The 21,703-nt window shown below is 49.6% G+C and overlaps 1 protein-coding gene across 1 annotated transcript; it reads left to right on the top strand.

Annotated features, from left to right (window-relative positions):
• Window positions 1–9,278: 9,278 nt before the first annotated feature.
• RAX (retina and anterior neural fold homeobox) lies at window positions 9,279–14,398 on the top strand. The gene is made up of 3 exons (XM_069467938.1): window positions 9,279–9,817; window positions 10,125–10,378; window positions 13,262–14,398. Exons 1-3 carry the CDS (start codon window positions 9,529–9,531, stop codon window positions 13,751–13,753), a joined length of 1,035 nt encoding a protein of 344 aa, XP_069324039.1. The 5' UTR covers window positions 9,279–9,528; the 3' UTR covers window positions 13,754–14,398.
• Window positions 14,399–21,703: the final 7,305 nt, after the last annotated feature.

Genomic DNA, 21,703 nt, shown 5'->3' on the forward strand with positions numbered 1-21,703 from the left:
GCAGTTTGACATTTCTGACATTTTCCAAACACATGGGAAATAATTAATATTTTAGAAAAACTCCAGATGTCTGAGTATAAGAATATGAAAAAATGTATCCTCGTGCCAATTAATGGCTGTGCGAAATTGGACAAGTTACTTAGCTGTTTCCTCATGTGCAAAATAAGAGTTCCTTGTAGTTATTCATTGAATCAGCCACCACTCTGTGTAACACATGTTCTCGGTGCTGGGGATCCAGCAGATAAGGTCCCCATTCTCATGTAGCTTAGATTCTAATGAGGGAGACAGGCAGTAAACAAACAGATGACTAACAAAGAAGGTAGGTTTGGAGAGTAGTAGGTGCTCTGGAAAAAATAAAATGACAAGAAAGGTCATGTGAATATGTGAGGGAGGGCATTTCAGGCAGAGAGAATAGTAAGTGCAAAGGTCCTGAGGCAGGAAGGAGCTTGGGGGATTTCAAGAGGGGAAAAAAGGCCAATGTGGCTGCAGCTCAGTGAGCAAGTTGGGGAGGATGGTAGAGTGGTCAGAGGTGTTAAAAGAGGAGGTTTAGGAAGTAGGAAAGGGGTAAGTCTTCTAGAACAGTTAATATTCCCCTTTGAATCAAATCTGTTTTCTAAATTAAATGTATTTGACTTTTAGGATAAATGGAAAACCCGTATGTCCTGATGAAATGGTAACTCTAAACCTGAATATGATGGGCACAAAACAATCTTCTTTCAACTCTAGCAGGTTATCGTTGCAGGCTGATGGCTGAGTCTGAGCCCCCACTCTTTGTTAAAAAAAGATGTTTAGTAAAGCGTTACAAACTGACCATTAACAGAATGGCTTTCTCTTTTACTTAACAAAGGATTGAAAGAGAAGTTGTCATAGATCAGACTCCCCAGGAAACAAATTTTGATTCTCAGCTTCTGTGGAGGAGGCTTATTATCGGGAGAGAAGGAAGCAGGGTTGAGCAGAGGGAGAAGCTGAGCTATGATGCAGTCACAACAGAGGCCTCAGCCCATCTCAAGGAGCTCTGGAGCTGGAATGGCCCTGCAGAGTCCCGAATCAAGGGAATATAGCCAGGCTCTTGTCCTTCTGCAATGACCAGTCATTGGATATGGGCCACCACAGGAGAAGAGGTGACCATGGATGGGACAACTCTTCAACTCAGGGCAATTCCTGGAAGGGACTCTGCAGAGAGCAGTCAGCCACCAACACTCTTGGCCACCAGAGGAATGAGAGCCCTTCTGTTCTGGCTTATATGCATGGAACAAAACAAAAAATGAAATAGACAAAAATCTCTGCTCTTATGGAGCTTACAGTCTAGTGGGAGTAGAGGATTAAGACAATAAACAACAAATCCAAGAAATGAATAAATAGTATAGCATGTTAGAAAGTGATAAGTACTATTTTTTTTTTTAAGGCAGAGAGTAAAGAAAAGCAATCTGGACTCTGAGCAGGTAGGGCCGGGTGCAGTTGTTAATGGGGTCATCAGGGTAGACCTCACTGAGAGGTGTGAGGCTCAGAAAATAGTCCCCCAAAATGAAGGCCTCAGGAGCAAAAGTTCTTCTCTGACTTCTCCTGTCTTCCTGCCTTTCAGTTCCATTCTCCCCTGAGGCTAGTCACAGAAACTGGAATCCCTCTTCCCCAAGGCAGGTCATAAAAGCCAGAACCCCCTTTTCCCCGAAAGCCAGCCATAAAACCTAAAATTATTCTATGTAAAAACTGGCCATAAAGAAATTATCTGACCTACCTTGTCTGACTGTAAGTCATAAGACCCCCATTCTAGCGAGGGTCCTGCCCCACACCCAGAAGGAAGGAATGCATGCTCACAAAGGCCAAGAAGAATCTAGACAGACAGGCCTAGCTGTTGAACCCAAGCATAAAAATGGACACTTTCCCCTGTATGTTTGGGCTTCATTCTGAAGGCTCTCGTGTATACACGTTAAATAAATTTGTATACCTTTTATTAATCTGCCTTATGTCAGTGATTTTCAGTGAACCTTTAGGTAGGCCAAGGGCCTTGGTCCCTACAAAGGCAACACTTGAACAAAGGCTTGAAAGGAGGTGAGGTGGTTAGCCATGCAAAAACCTGGGGGAAGTGCATTCCAGGCAGAAAAAGCAGCCAGTGCATAGCCCCTGAGGTATGTTCCAGGAGCAGCAAGAAGCGCCTTGTGGCTTAAACTGATCAAGCAAGAAAGAGAGCAGGATGAGGCGAGGTCGGGGGTAACCAGATCTTGAAGGGCCTTGAGAGCAACCGAAAGGACTTCAGGGAAACGGGGGCCACGGCAAAGGCTTGGGCAAGGGTTATCACCATGGTTAACATGGTCTACTGTGTTTCAAATGAGAAGAGACCAAAGGGGAACAAGTCACCCTGTAGAGACATAATGGTGGCCGGGGTGGTGAAAAGTCATCAGAATCTGTGCATATTTGGAGACTGGAGCCAACTAGATTTTCCGACAGGCTGGATGAGAGAAAGAGAAATGTATGGGTTTTTGGCCTGAGAAACACGAAGGATGAAATAGCCCTTTATAGATATGAGGAAAATGAAGGTGGAACAGGTTCAGGAGGGAAATTCTCTGGAGAAGTTCTGTTCCCAGCATGTCAAACTGGAGGTGCTTGTGCAAGCGGAGATGTCTTACAGGCAGGCGGTTGATCGTGTGAGGCAGAAGAGGCATCAAGGCAGTGGGCACAGACAGGAAGCAGGACCAGGACTGGGCTGGGCGGTCCAGCTTTGAGAGGTCAAGGACACGAGGGAGGACACTGAGAAGGAGCTAGAAAGAAAACCAGAGGTTGTGGACAACTGGAAGCCAAAGGATTTTTAGTAGAATAGAACACTGCCTTGCTGGGTGCGTGCAGGTGATCAATACATGCTTTTGAATGGAATAGACTCCCTAATAACTCTCCTTTCAAGAAGAGGAGAAGAGAAGAATACTGGAGCTCACTAAACGCCGGTGGGGGTTGGGCTGAGGCTGCTGCAAATGGTCCTCCAGGGCTTTGTGTTCTTAGCGCTCTAAGAGGATTGGTGAGCTTCAAGACCATCATCCCCTCAAGATAAATGTCTTTAGTGCTTCCCCCAGACACTCTGAATTCAATTAGTTTAATTAGAAAACAAGTAAAGAGGAATTATCTTAATATAGCTTTGCTCCTAACAACTCAAAAAAAATTCATTTCTTTGGTAGTAATCCAAGTTTCCCTCTTTTATTTACATATTCTGAGACAATGATGTAAATTTCCATTTTTTAGCAAAAAAGTGGACTTATCTTACTCCATAGATCATGTTTTTCTTTAGATTTTTTTTTTTTTTTTGAGACAGGTATTGCTTTGTCGCTCTCACTAGAGTACAGTGGTGCCATCATAGCTCACTGTAACCTCAAGCTCATGGGCTCAAACGATCCTCCTGCCTCAGCCTCCCAAGTAGCTCGAACTACAGGCATGCACCACCATGCCCAGCTAATTTTTCTATTTTTTGTAGAGACAGGGTCTTGCTCTTGCTCAAGCTGGTCTCGAATTCCTGACCTCAAGCAATCCTCCCGCCTTGGCCTCCCAAAGTGCTGGGATTACAGGTGTGAGCCACCATGCCCAGCTTAATTTTAATAATAATAATAATAATAAAAACAATTACCTTCAGATGTATTCATTCTTTAATAAGGTAGGAGGAATGGTGTGCTAGTAAATGTTTAGAAACAATTAGTGGAGAGGAAGATGCGCTGAATTTTAGTGTTTGCTAATTTCTGTTGTGAAAGTACTCCCACCATGACTGATTTCAAGCTGCTGATGTGAAACACTGAACTCAGAGCTGGGAAGAGATGCTAACCAATGGCTCTCACAAGCCAATGGGAGCTGCTTCTATTAATAGCACACCAATGGATAGGAATATCCTTCATTTGCCAAAACTCCCCAAAAATCTATTGCCCAGGGAATTTTTTCTCTTACATAGAGGCTACTTGGACTTTTATCAGTTGTAAAAGCAAGCTCAGGACCAAGATATTTGGGTTGGTAAATGATGGGGGACTAACTTCATTGTGTTTGTACAACAAATACATTCCTCCAGAATTTGGGCACACTCGCTCTAACTACAAGCATGGGACATCTGAGTGTATGAGCCTAAGAGCTCAGCATGGTGGTGGTAAAGCCAGAATGCCCCATGGACAGCCTGGGAGTCCGGGCCTGGCCTCTAGTCCAAGCCCTGATACAAACACTCTGTCTCCCCTTGGGCAAATCACTTAGTTTCCCTGGGCCCACACATTTTCACATCTAACAAGTAAAAGTGGGGGCCGGAAATGAGGGAATAGAACAGATAATCACCAAGGTTCCCCTTCTAAATCTTCAACATATGACCCTCTGAAATCACAGGAGACTAAATGGGAGACTAGTGTGAAGTGTTATTGTTTCCAAAAATATCGTAATTGGGAACCAACGAGACTGCCAAAGGAGGACAGACTTCTTGCTAATTGCTGAATGGTGGGCAGAGAGCTGTGGTCTCTATTCTTACATAAAAGGAAGCCTTTCAAACAGGGTATTATTGCTGGGAAACAACAGCTCCCAACTGCCCTTCGTTTCGTCTTGTGATGAGATGCGATGTTTGCTTCCAACATGCTCATCTGAGAGAGCTCTCAACTGAGCCAGAAATGCCTAAATGAAGCCCAGCTCTTCATTGGTTTATGGTATTTTAGTCACAATTATGAGATGGGGTTATTATTCATTACAGTATCCTTATATTAACATTTGTTTCAATTTAGTTTGAAAATACTAGAGAATACTCAGACTGTCACATTGAGTAGTCAACTGATATATAGGAAGTGTATTTATCCTCCATGCCAAGGTCATATATTTATGAAAGTGGCCAAAGATAGTCCTTATTAGTTGCCTACTTGTAAAAATGGGGTTTCTTATAAACACCTCTAAGAACACTTTTCTGATATACCTTCCATGGTGCTTCAAGTAGGAAAGTATTTCACAAATTAGGAAAATTTGATAGGGAGAGATGAACAAGCATTTTGTCTCTGGACAACACATTTCAGTATTAAAGCGAGAGCTTAGCTACTGATTTTTTTTTTTTTTTTTTGCAACTATTGTCAGCAACTTGCTCATGACATGTAATACATAATGCAATATAGGGGAGAATTCATAGCATCATGGGTGGACACTTAAACATGTATTTTAGATGTTTAAAAATATATTGTTCATGAACTACTGAGAGTGATTTGGAACTCTGGGAACAGGAAGAATTCCCTAAACTTTATGAGACAGCCTAGGAAAGTTGAATGGTGTACTTTATTTATTTTGTAAGTAGATCAGTCATCATTTTAACTGAGTTAATAAATTATAAGCTATCCATCATACCTTTCCCACTGCCACATCACTCTGAACTATATTGTTCCTGTTATCTTTGACTCCTAAATTTTCTTGCTTTAATTTGTCTGCTAGTTCTCTTATAGCCTCTGGAGAATCAACAGTGCATATGTGTATACACACACCATAATGGAACACACGTGGTGGTTAGATGGATGCATTCCTGAATAAAACACCTGGGTTCAAATCCTGGCTCCACCTGAAATCAGCTATGTGACCTTGGACAAGTGGCTTAACCTCTCTGTGTCTCAGTTTCCTCATTTGTAAAGTGGGGATAATAATAATGTCTACCTCATACGGTTATCATATGAACTAAATTAGATAATTCATGTAAAGTACTCAAAAGAATATGGCATATACCTGCTAGCATTTAGGTAGTATTCAATAAATAATAGCTCTTAGCATGTATATCCTTAACTCTTGACAGTTGAATTTGAACGTCACTGTGTGTGTATTTGTGTGTGTGTATGTGTAATGATTATATAAGTTGTGTTTTGTTCTGGCTAAAACTAAAGATAAATTGCCTTCCTTGCACATGTATCAGCTAGTGTGGGAGGACCTGGTCCTCAAGTATGATATGCCACAGGTGGAGTTGTTCCAGGATTAAAATATACCTGCTAAGGGGATAACCTTCATGCCAACAATCAAGTTGATTTTATACACTTTATGAAGTGATTTCCTATAGGCCCGTCAATAGACATTTTTCACCCAAACATAAATCACTGCAGAGAGGTGAAATTACTAGAGGCTGTGGCCAAATGGCCTTAAGTCACTGGGATCCCCTCCTTTCCCCAGCTAATGCTCAGGGACCCACTCTATAGTTGTCCATTTCTCTTGAGAGTGTTGGAAGTGAAACAGTTCATCTAGAAAGCTTCCAGGAATGAGACCTCCTGCGTGCATCCAAGATAAAGGAGCTGTACAACTTCCTCACTTCTGGAAATGTGTTTCTCTGAACCATTCCAAGTTTAGTAGGGCTTTAGCTGAGTCTAAGGTCAGCCTGCAGGTGGGGGGTGGGAGGAGGGAGTTTTCTTTGATCCATCCAATGAATTAATGAATTAAACAGAGGTGGGGTTCAGAAGCCAGGCTCCTTGCTATTGCTGAAGCAGGGCTGTTATGCAAGGGCCATAACTGCTGGAAAAATGCAGCTTCTTGCTAGAAGAATTAGGGACATGGCCGAGTCCATTCATCTTCCCTAATCGAGTTCTTGGGAAATACACATGTAGATTAGCCCCTAACAATGCCCCCCAGCTGATTGCTTGGAGTACCCTCCTCCGTGCCCACAATAGTCCTGACTAGCTCTTTATGTCCTGCACAAAGGAAGCCCCAACCTCCCCTTGTCCTGCTTTGCCCTGTTTCCCCCGGGCCCTCACCAGTGGCTGTTGAAGTCTTTTCTGCTTTTCTCCCGAGTTTCTGAAATAAACAGTAAATAAAAGCTAACCTCACCTGGACCTATTAGGAGGACCTGGGCAGTCCCAGAGGGAATTAACTTTGGAAAACAAGGCCATAAACCCCTTAACAGTGTGTGGGCAGGAGCTTAAGAAAATGCTGCCAATCTTTGTTTGGCGGTGATTATAGAGATCAATTTAATATTAGGGAAGTTAACATAAAAAGCATTCTCAGTCAGAGGGGAAACAACACATACCAATTAATTATCCCTACAGCTGCCCTCTGGTTACCAACACCCCTGCACCTCAGCCACCTGGTGTATGCAATTGGCCCAACAGAACTTGGGGTACCACCAGGCTGTTTTTTGGAGGCAGTGCCTTTGACAGCCTAGAAAGCCAGAGGAGGGGCTGGAAGCAGCTTCTCCTGGTCTGTCGGGAACCACCTGAGGGCTTCAGTCACCCTGGACGCCAAGGCCCAAAGGCCACTCTCTGCAGGCTCTGACTTCATTTCTTCAGGGAGCTAAACTGCCTCGACCTCAGCCCCTTAGATGCACGATTCAGTCTCAGGGAAGGATTACAGCCAGACTGCGAGCTAAGATGTGCTTTGATTCTTTTAAAAAAGATCACACTCCACAATAAAATTACCAATGAGCTGCAGGCAGAAAACACTGGGCAACTTGTCAGCTGATCTGAGTTCTAGCTCTGACCCCTCCACTCAATAGCTGTACCACTCTGAGCCTCAGTTTCCTCTTCTGTAAAATGGGGACCAATATATCTGTGCTGATCACCTCACAGGGTTGTTAGAATCAGACGATATGAAGAATGTGAAGGGATTCTGAAAACTATGAAGTGCTATTACTTTTCATTAATTTAGCTTTTTCTTAAAATCAAAAATAATTTCTGACTTGAATCAGTTCAATCTCTATTGCAAACTCACGTGCTTACTATTTCAGTTTATCTTTTCATAATTTTATTAAAAGTGTAATGAACCCCTCCATCACGGAGGATTAACCATATAACCACCCTTAATGTATTCACTTGTCCTTTGTCAATGTCCTTCTAGCACCAATTTAAAGGTGGAAAATCCAAGGATGTGTGTTTTCCCTTGTTTATTCCCTCGACTTGTCTCCCAGACTGGACGTTAAGCTCCCTTTGTTGTCTGACGCCCACGACGTCCCCCTCCACAGCTCTGGGCCTTCGGAGGGGACGCAGCGAACGCCCGTCTGAATGCGAACGCAAGAAACGAAAGGTGGAGATAAAGACGCCGCTGCCGTGGAGATCAGAGCGCCACTGAAATTTTAGGAATGTGGTCCTCTAGGTCCTCAGGCTCTTAGGAAAGTGTTTTAATTCACGTTCCTGGCTAACAGTTCAGTGAGGACTGGGCGTCCGCCGCGGGTCTTGGCTCGGATTTGAGGGGTGCAGTGTCCACAGTCCCCTTGTCATCAGCACTGCGGGACGTGAAACACACTCACTCTCACGAATCATCTTTCCACAAGCCTGTGACTCGCTCTGGGCCACGGAAGCCTCCAGGGGCCCCAAAGGGAAAGAAACGCAGGCGGATTACTCTTGTAACCCTCCGGGAAGCGCGAGGCTTCCTCCCCGGGCGAAGGTCAGTCCCCAGTCGTCAGCTGTGGGTCTTCGCCGCCGCCTGGAGAAGTGCCGGGGTGGGGAGCGAGGCGCAGCGGCACATCAGTAAAGGACCCTGTCCTTCCCAGGACAGTGACACGGAGACAGGAACTCCACGCGGGTCTCCTGCGGGGCTTGAGCAGCGGGTCCGACTCGGGGCATCCCAGCCTCCTGCAGGGCGATCAGGCACTGGAGGTCACCGGACCTGCGGGCACAAATGTCCCCTCGCCTTCAGGGGCGGACACTGGAGTGAGGGAGGCTGCCCTCAAGTAGGAGGGGACAAGAGGAGTCGTTAAAACAGGTATATACCGACAAACTAAACGCGACGTCTGGAACTTCAGACCACAGAGGCGAGAGCGGAGTGCCGGGGGCGGGGGGGGGGGGGGGGGGCTGGAAGAGAGGGGAAAATTCAAACTGGGAGGAGCGAGGACTGACTTCCAACGCCCTAGAGCTGGGGAGCCTTCCGCTGGATCTGAGCGCTTCCAGGGGCGCCAGGCCAGGGGGCACCCCAGCGGGGAAGGTGAGCCGAGAGCCGGCGGGGTGTGTGTGCGGGCAGTGGGGAAAGAGCCCGTGGCCGGAGGTGAGCGCCGGGAGGCAGGCGAGTCCGAGTTAGGGATAAGCGCGAGTGGGGGAGGCAAGCCCAAGGGGAGAGGTGAGCCCTAAAGCGTCGACCCCAGTGAGGCAGCACTGAGGGTAGGGGGCGCCGATCGAGGTCCCGGGTCTGTCAAACATCCCAGCGCGGGTCCCTAAAGCGTGCTGGTAGTGGTTAAAACGGATCAAGAAGTGGGAGGAGAATGTTCCGAGTGCCGCCCTGGGGTGGCAGGGCGAGGACCCCAAGGCTGGCCGGAGAAAGACCCCGCCCCTCTGCGGGGGGAGGGGCTCAGAGCAGGGCTGGGTCCTCCGCGAGAGGGGAGGAGCCGGGGACGAGCGGGCTCCCCGCCTTTAGCGCCCCGAGCCCCCGCCACCCGAGTCCGAACCGCCAACTCCTCCAGGGACCCGGACGGCCGCGAGCGCCAGCGGAGCGCTCGCCCACCTCCAGCGTGCGCAGCCCGGTCAGGCGTCGCCTGCGAGCTTGACCTAGGGTCGGGCCCCGTCGGGTGCACGGCCGCACTCGGAAAGAGCCCACTTTAAGCCTCTTCTCTCGTTCTCCAAAGCGTCCTCCCGCCTCCCGGCGCTCCCCATGCACCTGCCGGGCTGCGCGCCCGCCATGGCCGACGGGAGCTTCTCGCTCGCCGGCCACATGCTCCGCAGCCCGGGCGGGAGCACCTCGCGGCTGCACAGCATCGAAGCCATCCTGGGGTTCACCAAGGACGACGGGATCCTAGGCACCTTTCCGGCGGAGCCGGGCGCCCGGGGCGCGAAGGAGCGGGATAGGAGGCTGGGCGCGCGGCCTGCCTGCCCCAAGGCGCCCGGTGGAGGGGCCGAGCCCTCTCCGCCGCCAGCCCCGGCGCCCGCCCCGGAGTACGAAGGTGAGTGCGCACTGGGCTGCTGCCCGGCCTTCTGGGCGCCCAAGTTTAGGAGCTCTGCAAGAGAGCGCCCCTTGCTTAACTTTTCTTAAGGCACTTGGGCGTGGGTTTGGGAGCTGTCTACGGCGGGAGCTTCCAACTTGCGTTTAGAAAAAACTTAGGGACCCATCGCAGCCCTCACCCCCTACCCGCCTCCGCCCCCCACCCCGAGCCACCTCGGAGCACGCTGGCCAGCGCCCACGCGAAGGCGGATTAGGCCAGAGGATGCTGCGGGGAGTGTCTCTGACCCTCCCGGGCCTTGTCGCCCCAGCCCCTCGCCCCTACTGCCCCAAGGAGCCCGGGGAAGCACGGCCGAGCCCAGGGCTGCCGGTTGGGCCAGCCACCGCGGACGCGAAGCTGTCGGAGGAGGAGCAGCCCAAGAAAAAGCACCGGCGGAACCGCACGACTTTCACCACGTACCAGCTGCACGAGCTGGAGCGCGCGTTCGAGAAGTCTCACTACCCCGACGTGTACAGCCGCGAGGAGCTGGCGGGCAAGGTCAATCTACCGGAGGTCCGGGTCCAGGTAAAGCGCCCGCCTGAGGGACGGGGAGCCGGAGGGACTGAGGCCCAAACTGCAGCCAATGCTCCCCGGAATTCCCGGGCGTCCACGCATTTCTTATGGTACTTCCTCCACTTGACAGGCTCAGAGCCGCAAAGGAGCCTCACAGATCTTCGATGTCCCCCATGCACCACCCCTCAGGCAGTTTGTTCCAGTATACAGTTTTATCTACCCTTTGGGGGTGGGGGTCTCCCTCTTCTAAACTAAAACGCGGAATTGGGAATGGCTTGCAAGATGAACAGGGTGACAGTTCCTAAGATGGGGCCAGGATGGGGCTTGGGGGAGGGTGCTGAGTGGAAAGGGAACGTAGGCAGCGGCTGGGGGTAACCGGATTGGGGCCGCCCCAAATGCCACCCCCGTCACTAGCTGCATGCACTGTGTTCAAGAGGAAAACCCTGTCTCCTTGTGAGGGGCCCGGGTACCTCGCAGTTGAAACTTTCGGGGGATTTGTTTAAGAGACTGACTTTTCCTCCTCTGGGGCACATCCAACCAAACTTCGCGCTGCAGAGGCCTTTTCTTTTTATCGTAAAGGGGTTTTCGCTTTAATTAGAGCTGAATTATCTTTAATCCCTGATCATTAAAATATTTGAAAGCCTTAAATATTTGCTAGTCATCTGTGAAAAATCTGGGAGGATTTCCAAATTGGGAGAGTTTACAGAGGCCTGAAAGAGAGACACTGGGAACAAATTTCACTGCATGTGAAAGGCAGTGGAACTAAGATGGGATTTGTGTGTGTGTGTAATAGATTAGATTTCCAGAAAATGAGGATACTCAGGTGTTTGGGGGCTTTTAGGCATGTCTTAAAAGTAAAAGGGGACAAGCTCCTGCCTTTTATCTTTTCTGTCTAGTTTCGTGGTTGAAAGTAACAAGTAAGAGTTACGGTTTTGAAAAACAGTTGCCTAATTTGACTCAGGAACTAGCAAGGTCAGTTCAGTTTCTCCTAATTTGGGGCAATAAAGCTGCAATGATTTCATTGAAGGTGTGGAAATTTTAGCACCTGCATTCAAGGGAGGAAAGGTGCAGTAGGGAGAGGGAAAGAATACAAGAGAAAGATAAAGAAAGAGGAGAGGTAAAGCCTCCCAGTGCCCTACAGAGTCCAGGCAAAGCAGACACCCTTCGTACTGAACCCACCCTCTTTATTTGTTCAGGGGCTTTGGCTTCTCCTCTAAGTTGTGAGGTTCTTGAGAACAGTGTCTGTGACTTCTCTGTGACCACAGGGCCAGCAGAGCACCCAGCATATGGCTGTTCTTAACACATGATATGATGTAATCAGATGATGGGGGGTGTGAGGCAGGGTCTCCTCCCATGTTGAGGGCAGCAGGAGAGCCCTGTAATAGCAGACTATCCCAATCCTTGGGTCCGTGACACTGGATACTGGATCTGAGGGCTACAGCTGATGGGGAGAGGGAGCACACAGTTGGAGTAGGACGGCCAGGGAAGCCCAGGAGGCAGTAGGACCAGAGCCCTTCCCACGCCAGTGTTGCTCTTTTCTCTGTTGTTGGCAAATATCTAATATTTATGGGAGACCCTGGGCCTTTGATACGCAGATGAACATATCATGTGAAGGGACAGGGGTGCTTACATTTTCCTTGTTTCTCTTTTTCTCCCAAATTCTGGCCCCTCGCACACTTGCCCTGCTCTGCTCAGGTGCTAGGATGCTGTTTTCCCTAGGAGCCCTCCTCCTGGCCTGCCTCCATTATTGACTCAAACTGCTTTCTCCCCTCTGAGTTTGCAGCTGTTTTCCCCACTTCCCTTCATAATATAGCACTAATGCCACCAGTGTCACCAAAGTTCCTTTGTATTCTCCACCAAACTAAATTGGTTCTCTCTGTTCTGCTTGTGAGGGTGGTACTTAGTGGTGAAACATTAATCACACCCTTTCTGGTGCTTTTATCAAATCAATAATGAGGGTTCATTGGAAGAAATCAGACTTCACTCTTGGCAAGGACTTTCTATATGTAAAGAAGAAGAAAAAAAACTTGTCATTGAGCTAACATCCTAGGATAATGTCAAAACTAACTCCGTAAAGTAAAAGTAGATCCAATAAACTTGAACATTTGTAATCTTTGAAGGTCATTTATAAGAAATATTGGAAATACTAAACAGATATCAACTAAATAAAAATCTTATTAAAGCAGCAATCCAATATGCTTGGGATGAAATAAACCCACTTGCTCTACTTAGCTATCATAACCAGTAATCCATGTAAATAGCTGTATTTTAACATCCAAGTCTGCAAGTTACTCTACTTAATAGTATTTATTTATACCTCTGTTTATAATAGAGATAAAGGCTAGGTAAAGCACATAAAGTCTGAGACCCAAACCAGCCATCAAGAGCTGTACCAGGCAGACAGGAAGCAAAGTCTAAACTGAGTGTCAGAAGGGCTGCCAACTAGCAGGTCACAGAGATTTGGTCAGATCTGGTTGCAAAGTCCTACGGTCCGATTGCAGACTTAAATTCACTTTTTTTTTCTGAGCACCTGCTCTGTACCAGGAGTTGGAAACAGATACAACCACAGCCAAGGGTGAGATAAACAGAGAAAAGGGTGAGAATGCACGGAGGACTAGGATGGGACAAAGAGATTCAGGGGAGGCAAGAAAAAAGGAGGGAAGAGACAAAAAGGAAAAACAGGATGGAAAAGACTTTAGGGATGGAAGATTGGCAGCCCCTCCTCGGTAAGTGCAGAATAGTCGAGCCTAAGTTTTATTTGTGGGTAGGGATGTCAAGCTGCAATTTTATTTGGGGGCGGAGGAGTCAAGCTAGGCGGGCTGCACTGAAGCAGGGACGGTGACATTGCCGAAGCCTCCCGCTGCTGCCCGACGGCGGTTCTGCTCCCTCCTGCAGGTTTGGTTCCAGAACCGACGGGCCAAGTGGCGGCGGCAGGAGAAGCTGGAAGTGTCCTCCATGAAGCTACAGGACTCGCCCCTCCTTTCCTTCAGCTGCTCCCCACCCTCGACGACTCTGGCGCCCCTCGGGGCTGGCCCGGGCAGTGGCGGCGGGCCGGCTGGGGGTGCGCTGCCGCTGGAGTCGTGGCTCGGGCCGCCGCTGCCGGGCGGGGGCGCCACCGCGCTGCAGAGCCTGCCGGGCTTCGGGCCGCCGGCGCAGAGCCTGCCGGCCAGCTACACGCCGCCGCCGCCGCCCTTCCTGAACTCCCCGCCGCTGGGCCCCGGCCTGCAGCCTCTCGGGCCGCCGCCGCCCGCCTACCCATGCGGGCCCGGCTTCGGGGACAAGTTCCCGCTGGACGAGGCGGACCCGCGCAATAGCAGCATCGCGGCGCTGCGTCTGAAAGCCAAGGAGCACATCCAGGCCATCGGGAAGCCGTGGCAGGCCCTCTAGGGGCGCTGGGGAACCTCTTGGGAGCCGACCGAGCCGCGCGCGTCGTAACCTCACCCTCTCTCCCGGGGGCCCCCCACGCAGCCACTCTTTTCCCGTCCCGGCTGCAAGCCACAGCCAGGCTTCCGTCAGGGACGTGCATCTGCTCCTGTCACACGAGGGGGAAGGCCAACCCTCAGGCCTGCGGAAGCCCCTGGCCACCCCACGCTCTTCCTGGCCCCCAGCCCCACAGCTGGCCGGAAAGCGGCTTCCCGGCCCCGCTGGCCGCGCCGCTCCCATCCCCGCGGACGCTGGGGCCAGAGGGGCCAAAGATCCTGAACTTGACCATTCCCAGGCGGCTTGGAAATAACAAGGCAGAAGGAGAGGCAGAAAAATAGAATTTGAGGAACTTTTGTATAAGTAGTTTCAAAGTATTTGAAAGGAGAATTAAAGATTTGCTTGTTTTGTTTTTGACCCTGTTTAAGCGGCGTCTAGGACGGGGAGCGGGAAGTGAATGTGAGGGCGCGGGAGGAGGGTGCGGTGATAGACTGGGTGGCTCAGGAAAAGCGGAGGACTGAGCAAACTCGGGGCTCCCTCGTGCAAATTCTGGGGACACTTTGCTGCGGCAGAGAATCGTCCCCACGCTGGACGCTGCAGCCCCTAGACCAGCGCGTGTGGGGGATCCGGGATGTGTGGGGCCTAAGGCTCCGCTGCTGGCGCCTTCCCAGTTCCGGTACCCTGTAGTCCAGTGGGGGTTGATATTTTGAAGTACTGACCCCAGTGGGAAGCAGCCACACCACCTTCCGCAGGGTGAGAGCGGAGTGTCCCCGCTCCCCTCTTTCCAGCCCGCGGCGGCCCAAGGACTCGGTGCCAGTCCCTGCCACCCAGGGCTGATGACATTAGTCCTACAACAACTGAGACACTCTTTTCTTTAGCTTCAAGTCTCTCTCCCTCCCTCTCGCGCGCCTCCCCAATTCACTCCGCACCCCCAACCCAGAGTTGTTCAGCGCGCGTCGGGCTAGCGGCCCGGCTCGGGGAGAGTGCCCTGGAGGGCTGTGCGCGGCCCATCCTCGCCCGCGCGTCGTGGACAGTATTGTCAGTTCTTTGATGCCGGTTCTAGGGCGAGGAAGATCCCGAAGCCTCTGACGGCTTCAAGAAGCTCGCGGGGTCTCGCGGAGTCCGGGGTGAAGGAGAATCCAGGACCCGCGCCTGAGCGGCCGCGGTGCTCACCGCTGACCCTGGAAGCTGAGCACAACCTGGATTCCAGCCGCACGGGTCCTGGGGCGGAGAGGGGGGCTTCCTATGCGCCCAGAGCCTTAGCGTCAGCCACTACTGTCTGTCGGTCCTTAGCATATTAGTGAAGCTCCTCAGTCCCCTTTCCTCATCGAAATGAACCCTACTTTGATCCAAGGTGGAAAAACGGAGTAAGACAATCTGTAAAGGCTTTGTGTAAACTATCAACGACCTGGCATGAGACAATACGCATTGTAATCACGGTTCCTCTGTGAAACATTCCCGGGCTGCTCTCCGGAAACCTACCTGAGTAAAGCACGACTTATCCAGGGCTGGGGGTACAGGAAGTCATGGCAGGACCCAGTCCTGGCCCCGCGGGTCCTAAGAGGCTATGGCTTCAACCAAGGCTGTGTACCTCTAGCCTTCCATCTGGTTCTTTGCACACAGTAAGTCTGGTCAGTGAGAATTTACTAAATAGGTTATTTTCCCCAAGAGGTAGGGAGTAACATCTGCACCTTCCCTCGCAAGGATGTCTCCGTTCAGAACTGAATGGAGTAGCCCCAGTGATATTACCTCCTGGCCAGAAAAAAAATAAGCAAACACTGGACCAATGTTTATGTACATTTCTTTCCATTTGGCCTACTTTCCATTTCATCCTTTAAAGCCCTTGTTTTAATAGGGATGATTTATTCGGGGAACTCCCAGCTTCACTGGCCTGGAGTGAGTACCACTCTTGCTCTGCCCTCCTGCTTGTCACCATCCTGAACCATCAGAATCTTCTTCACTTCCCTTAGATCATTGCCACGATTATTCATTTTTGTCTCCTCTCTATTGTTTTTCTATTCTTCTTTCCTTATGCAGTTTTCCTGACACTCTCCCTTCCTCTTCTACTATTTAGTTGAGTCTGAGAATGGGTGTTCTTCTAAACCATCTCTCTAGGCACCAACAGAGTGAGCCACACCCAAGTTTCAAAAGCAAGTCCTTGGAAAATGATCATAAAAATACTAATAGCTAATGATCATTGAAGGCTTGCTATGTACCAGCACTCTTCTAAGGTTTTACATCTATTGACTCAGTTAAGCCCGACAACAACTCCACCAGGAAGATACAATTAGCCCCATTTTATAAATGGAAAAACAGGAAAGAGAGGTTGCCCCAGTTTATACTTATTCTAAGTGTTGGAGCTGAAATAACCACAAGTGCCAGTCAGTTTCACCGTAATAGTGCATGTTCAGGGAACCTTGCTGAGTAAGTGCTCCCTATTTCAACCCCAAAGAACAGCTCATTAGGCTATATTGGTAACTGAGATCCTGAAGGGTGGGTACTAGCTGCCCTGGGCCTCTTGGGGAGGTCCGGACACAGCCCCAGCCCCAGAGATCCTCCTTCCCCTCCCCCACAGGCAGCTGTACGGGAGTAGGGGCGCAGGTGGGGCTGGGATTCAGGACTTAACTGGGGCTGGAGGTGAAAGCGTCTTGTGATAAAGATCATTAAGTCTCAGAAGACCCTGAAACACCTGGGGCCGCTGCTCAAGCTCATGGCTACAGAAAACACTTTGCAGAGGCGCAAGCCAAGGTGGGGCACGGGGTCCGGAAAACTAGACTGCTGCCTCGGTTTAAGGCGCGTTTGAGTCTTGCAGGGACCCCGAGGAAAAGGTAAGGCTGCATCACTTTTCCAAGAGTCACTTTCAATCGTTCTTGAATCTTCCATAATGAAGCTGAGGTTTGATTCAGGCAACGCCAGCAATGTCCACCAAAGGGAAACAAGAAACCACTTGGCTCTTACGAGGTTTGGAAAGGAAAGGGACCGTGGTGTTCCAAGCAGAGAGGCCTACATCGAGGCAGACCTTGATTCCGGCCGACTTAGCTCCAGTCAATCTAAGAGGGAGGCCTAGGAGACCCTTCCTCCCTGCCCCCACCCCCCAGGTGACGTCTGCTCCGGCCGGCTTTCGGAGCCAAGCAGGCGGATCTGTAGATCTGATCCTCTCCGGCTCTTGGGACCCGGGTAGGCGGGGCCTGGGCGGGGCTCTCTGATCGCGTGGGCGGGGCGGGAAAGGACGCGTCCGTGGGGACCTCGCGGAGAGGCGGGCGGAGTCAGGCAGGCGCGGGCGGGGGTGCTGGGGTGCGGGGGCGCTGCCTGCCGTGTGAGCCGCCTGGACACTCCGCTGATCCAGAGCGCCAGAGCCCACGGGGAGCGCACCTCCCGTGCTACCCTGGCCACCATCAGCCCCCTCTACCGTGGTTGGGGTGTTTTAAGTTTTTCCTTTTTTCTCTTTCTGGAAGAATCTCTTTCCGCGCGCGAGGGCAGCGTGTCCACACTGCGGGGCTCGGCTCCCGGCTTCTGTCGGCTATACCCGCTGCCCAGTTTCTCTCCCGCGTGGATGCCGGGGACTGCGGGCCTAGTCTCTCCCTGTGCCTGTCTCCAGAGTCACAGGGTCCAGACAGCTGCGGCAGCACCGCGGAGGCCCCCTCGCTGCGTGTCCCGGGGTTCCGCGCTGCGGCCCTGGGCCGGTCCATCCCTCGTGGGTTTCCCGCTTTCTGAGCCCGGTCTATTCCCCGCGAGCCCGAGCTCCCACCTGCGGTGACCAGGAGGACGATTGGGGCTGGTGTGGGTGGGATAGAATGAGGGGACTGGGAGAGACCCCTCGGGAGGGGCAGGCTTCGACCAGTGGTCAGCAACTGAACTGGGACCACTCTGCTGTATTTATTTATCTTAAACATGTATTTAATGTTCGGGGCGGTGGGAAACGTCAAACTTGGGAAGTCAATCCCTGCGGGCCCCCCACCAGTTAATCTAGAGTATGGCAAGCGGGCAGAGGGAGTGCCAATCCCTCCCTCTGTCGGTCAAATTCATGGGTAAATCGAAAGTCTCTAGGGAGACCTACCGAGCCTACCAGCAGGAGGCGGGGGTCGGGGGGCCCCCGACTGAGCTTCTCTCGAGCCCTCGTTCTTCCCGCGGGCAGCGTACAGTAAGGACATCCGAGGTGCGGACCCGGGAGCCTTGGCGGCTTTAACATTTGATGTGATGCTCTCCCCATCCTTCCCCGCCCCAGCGCCACCTCCCACCACAGACCCCTAACCCCACTCCCTGCCTCTCAGTCCGCTTCTCCAGCTCTATTCTAAGGGCTCTTTTTCACCAATAGATTTTATAGATTTTTATTTTATTTTATTTGTTGAGACAGAGTCTGTGTTGCCTGGGTTAGAGTGCACTGATGTGATCATAGCTCACTGCAGCCCCCAACGCTTGGACTCCGGCGATCTTCCCCCTGGGCCTCCAAAGTGCTGGGATTACAGGCGTGAGCCACCACGCCCGGCTTCACCAACAGAATCTTATTATATTATGAGAAATCCAAGCCTCCAAGAGGCAGGCAGGGACTTTCAAGGAAGATAATAGTACGTAATTAAAAGCCAGCATTTCCTCCTGCTCAGGTGCGTTCTAACCCGCCCGGGAAAGGTGAGGCCCCGCAGCGCTAGGGGGGCGCACCGGACCCTTCCGCAGGCCGACTGTGCGCTCGGTGGCCATGACGTCCCTTTTGTTGAGGACCAGCTCTAATAATCTGGTCTCAGCTTGTTAACTAAACCATAGTGGGCAGAGTTAATGACTCATTAATGATTAATTCCTTTACCGCGCCTTAATTACTCACTGTAAAACCCCTTTCGTAAAACTGGATTAAATCATGTAGATCCTTGGCGGCAACTCACACAGCCCGGAGGACGTGGAGACTACCGGGTTCCCACAACCCCTTGAGCAGGCCGGCTGCCTAATGGGACATGCAGAGGTGGCTCCTCAGCCTGGGAGTTGGGAGAGCTATAGTCTAGCCGTGGCTGTGGCATTGCCTGGTCGCGTGACCTTAAGCAGGGCACCTTCAACAAGCCTCACTGCAGCGATAAACCTCTGAGATCTCCTCTCTTCCCTCATCACCTCGCCTTAGACACCTAAAATATAATAGCTCATTTTAGCACCCCTTTCCTCTGCTCTGTACTCGATATGTGTATTTATTAATTTGTTAGTGGGTTCTGAGTGAATTGTATACAGGATGCCTTCCTGTCCAAAATTGTCTGTGAAATGCTTTTTCCAATCTGAACAGTGGCTGGGTGCTATAGCCTTCCCTTTGGTATTTTTTTAAAAAATTGGTCCCTAGGTCCCCCCACCCCCAACCTTAATTTCTTTCTATGTTTATCCAATCTGGAGACCTTTACAAAACATGGTGGGCCTGAAATGATAAACAAAGGACAGTCTCTGCACTCAAGGAGCATGGCCTAAGGAGGGGAAGAACCCAACTGTACCTGTATTTCCAAATGCCTATGGGTGTCCTCCACCTCAGCATCCGGCAGGGCACCCCAAAATGCATGTGTTCACATCAAATCTTATTATTCTTTACTCTGTGGCCTCCTGAAAGCTCCCTAAGCCCTCCTCCCTCTTTCTGCATTCATATCCACCCAACAGATATGAAGAGAGTCATTCGTTTTTCTTTCTTTCTTTCTTTCTTTTTTTTTTTTTTGAGAATTCTTGACCCCGTAGAGGTGAATTATATCCCAATTTCCTTTCTACCTTATTTCTTAGCCATACATTTTCCAAATTTTATTTTATTTTTTTCCTCCAGAAATGGGGTCTTGCCTTGTTGCCCAGTCTGGGCTCAAATTCCTGGACTCAAGTGATGCTCCAGCCTCAGCCTTCTGAGCAGCTGGGATTAGAGGCATGTGTCACTGTGCCAGCTCTTCCAAATTTTAGCTGACCAGTTGGATGCCCAGAACAAACACATCTCCCAGCCTGCCTTTAATCACAGTAGATGTGATTAAGTAATGACCAATGTTATGTAAGGGAAAACCCTTCTCTTGCTTCTGTCCTGCAACCTGTTGAATATGATGCAGGTGTGACACAGGCACTGGAGCAGCCATCTTGGGCCATATCATAAAACCATGTGTTGAGGATGTTGAGAAGCAGAATAGAAGGAACCTAGGTCCCTTACATACTAGCTCTGGACTGCTACCTAGACTCTCTGTTTTTAGATCTAATTTTAGAGGTCACTGTTAGTCAAACCTAAGCCTAATTTATTCATTCTTTCCTTCAACCCCTGTATGCAATTAAGTACATAGCCCCATTGATTTTACTTCAGAATGTCCCTTAAATTTGCATGCCCTGTCTTTCCTCTCCCTGCCAGTTTCCCAGTTCATCTCTTACTCATGTCAGTGGCCTCCCATGGTATGCAGTACTTCTGTTATGTATGGGCCCATTTTATGGTTATTTCTTCAATGATTCATTTAAAAACGTTCATTGACTTATCTCTCTCTCTCTCTCTCTCTCTGCTAAGCTCTGGAGTTATAAAGACACAACCTCCATATTAGTATCCTTGTCCCTCAATCCTTTCCATCTATCTTTCACTATAGCCAGAATTAGATGTCTCAAACAATTCCTCTGCTTAAAAACAATTCCTTATGGCCTATGGGACAAAAACCAAGCTCCTGAGTATGGCATATGAGCTTCTTCTGAATCTGACGCCACCCATCTTTCCAGGCTTATATCTGGTGTCCCCCCTCTACCCTCTTTCCCTCTTCACTCTTTGTTCAAGTGACACCAGTGCACTCTTCATTTTTCTGGACCACCATGTGATTTTTCATTTCAAGGCATTGAACTTTAGACTAATAAATGAGTCCAAGGCTGCAGGATATAAGACCAATATGCACAAATCAACTGTAGTTCTATATATTTGTAATGCACAATCCAAAAATGAAATTAGGGAATAATTCTATCCCCAGCACCACCAAAAAGAATAAAATACTTAGAAGTAAAGTTTTTGAAAGTGTGAAACTTATACTCTGAAAACTATAAACATTGTTGAAAGAAATGAAAGATCTAAATAAATAGACCAACATTCCATGTGCACAGATCAGAAGACTTGACATTGTTAAGAGAGCAATAGTTCCCAACTGATCTACAGATTCCACATGATCCCTATCAGGATCCCAGCTGACTTCCTTGTACAAATTAACAACCTGATTCTAAAATCCATATGGAATTTCAAGGCAGCTAGAACAGCCAAAAACAATGTTGAAAAAGAATAAAGAGGACTTACACTGCGTGATTTCAAAACTTACTACAAAGCAACAGTAATCAAAATAGTGTAGTGCTGGTATAAGACTATAGATCAATTGAATAGGACAGAATCTAGAAATAAGTCCATACATCTGTGGTCCACTGATTTTCAAAAAGGGTGCCAAGACCATTCAATGGGGAAAGAGTAGTCCTTTCAACAAGTGGTGCCAGAACAACTGTATATACACATGCAAAAGAAGGAAGCTGGACCCTTACCTCACACCACGTACAAAAATTAACTCAAAATAGATCAACTTGCCTAAATGTAAGAGGAAAAACTGTAAAACTCTTAGAAAAAGATATAGGTGTAAATCTTCATGACCACGGATTTGGCAAAAGCATCTTAGATAGGATACCAAACAAATAAGCAACAAAACAATTGATAAATTGGACTTCATCAAAATTTCATACTTGTGTGCTTCAAAGGACACCATCAAGAAAGTAAAGGACAACGCATGGGATGAAAGAAAATATTTGCAAATCATATATCAGCTAAGGCTGCATCCCCAACCTCTGGGCTGCAGACTGTACCAGTCTGTGGCCTGTTAGGGACCAGGCTGCACAGCAGGAGATGAGCAGCAGGTAAGCCAGCCACCAAGCAGCAAAGCTTTGTCTATATTTATAGCCACCCTCCATCTCTCACATCACTGC

Source organism: Eulemur rufifrons, chromosome 5 (assembly GCF_041146395.1).
Source record: "Eulemur rufifrons isolate Redbay chromosome 5, OSU_ERuf_1, whole genome shotgun sequence".
NCBI classification, from domain to species: Eukaryota; Metazoa; Chordata; class Mammalia; order Primates; family Lemuridae; genus Eulemur; species Eulemur rufifrons.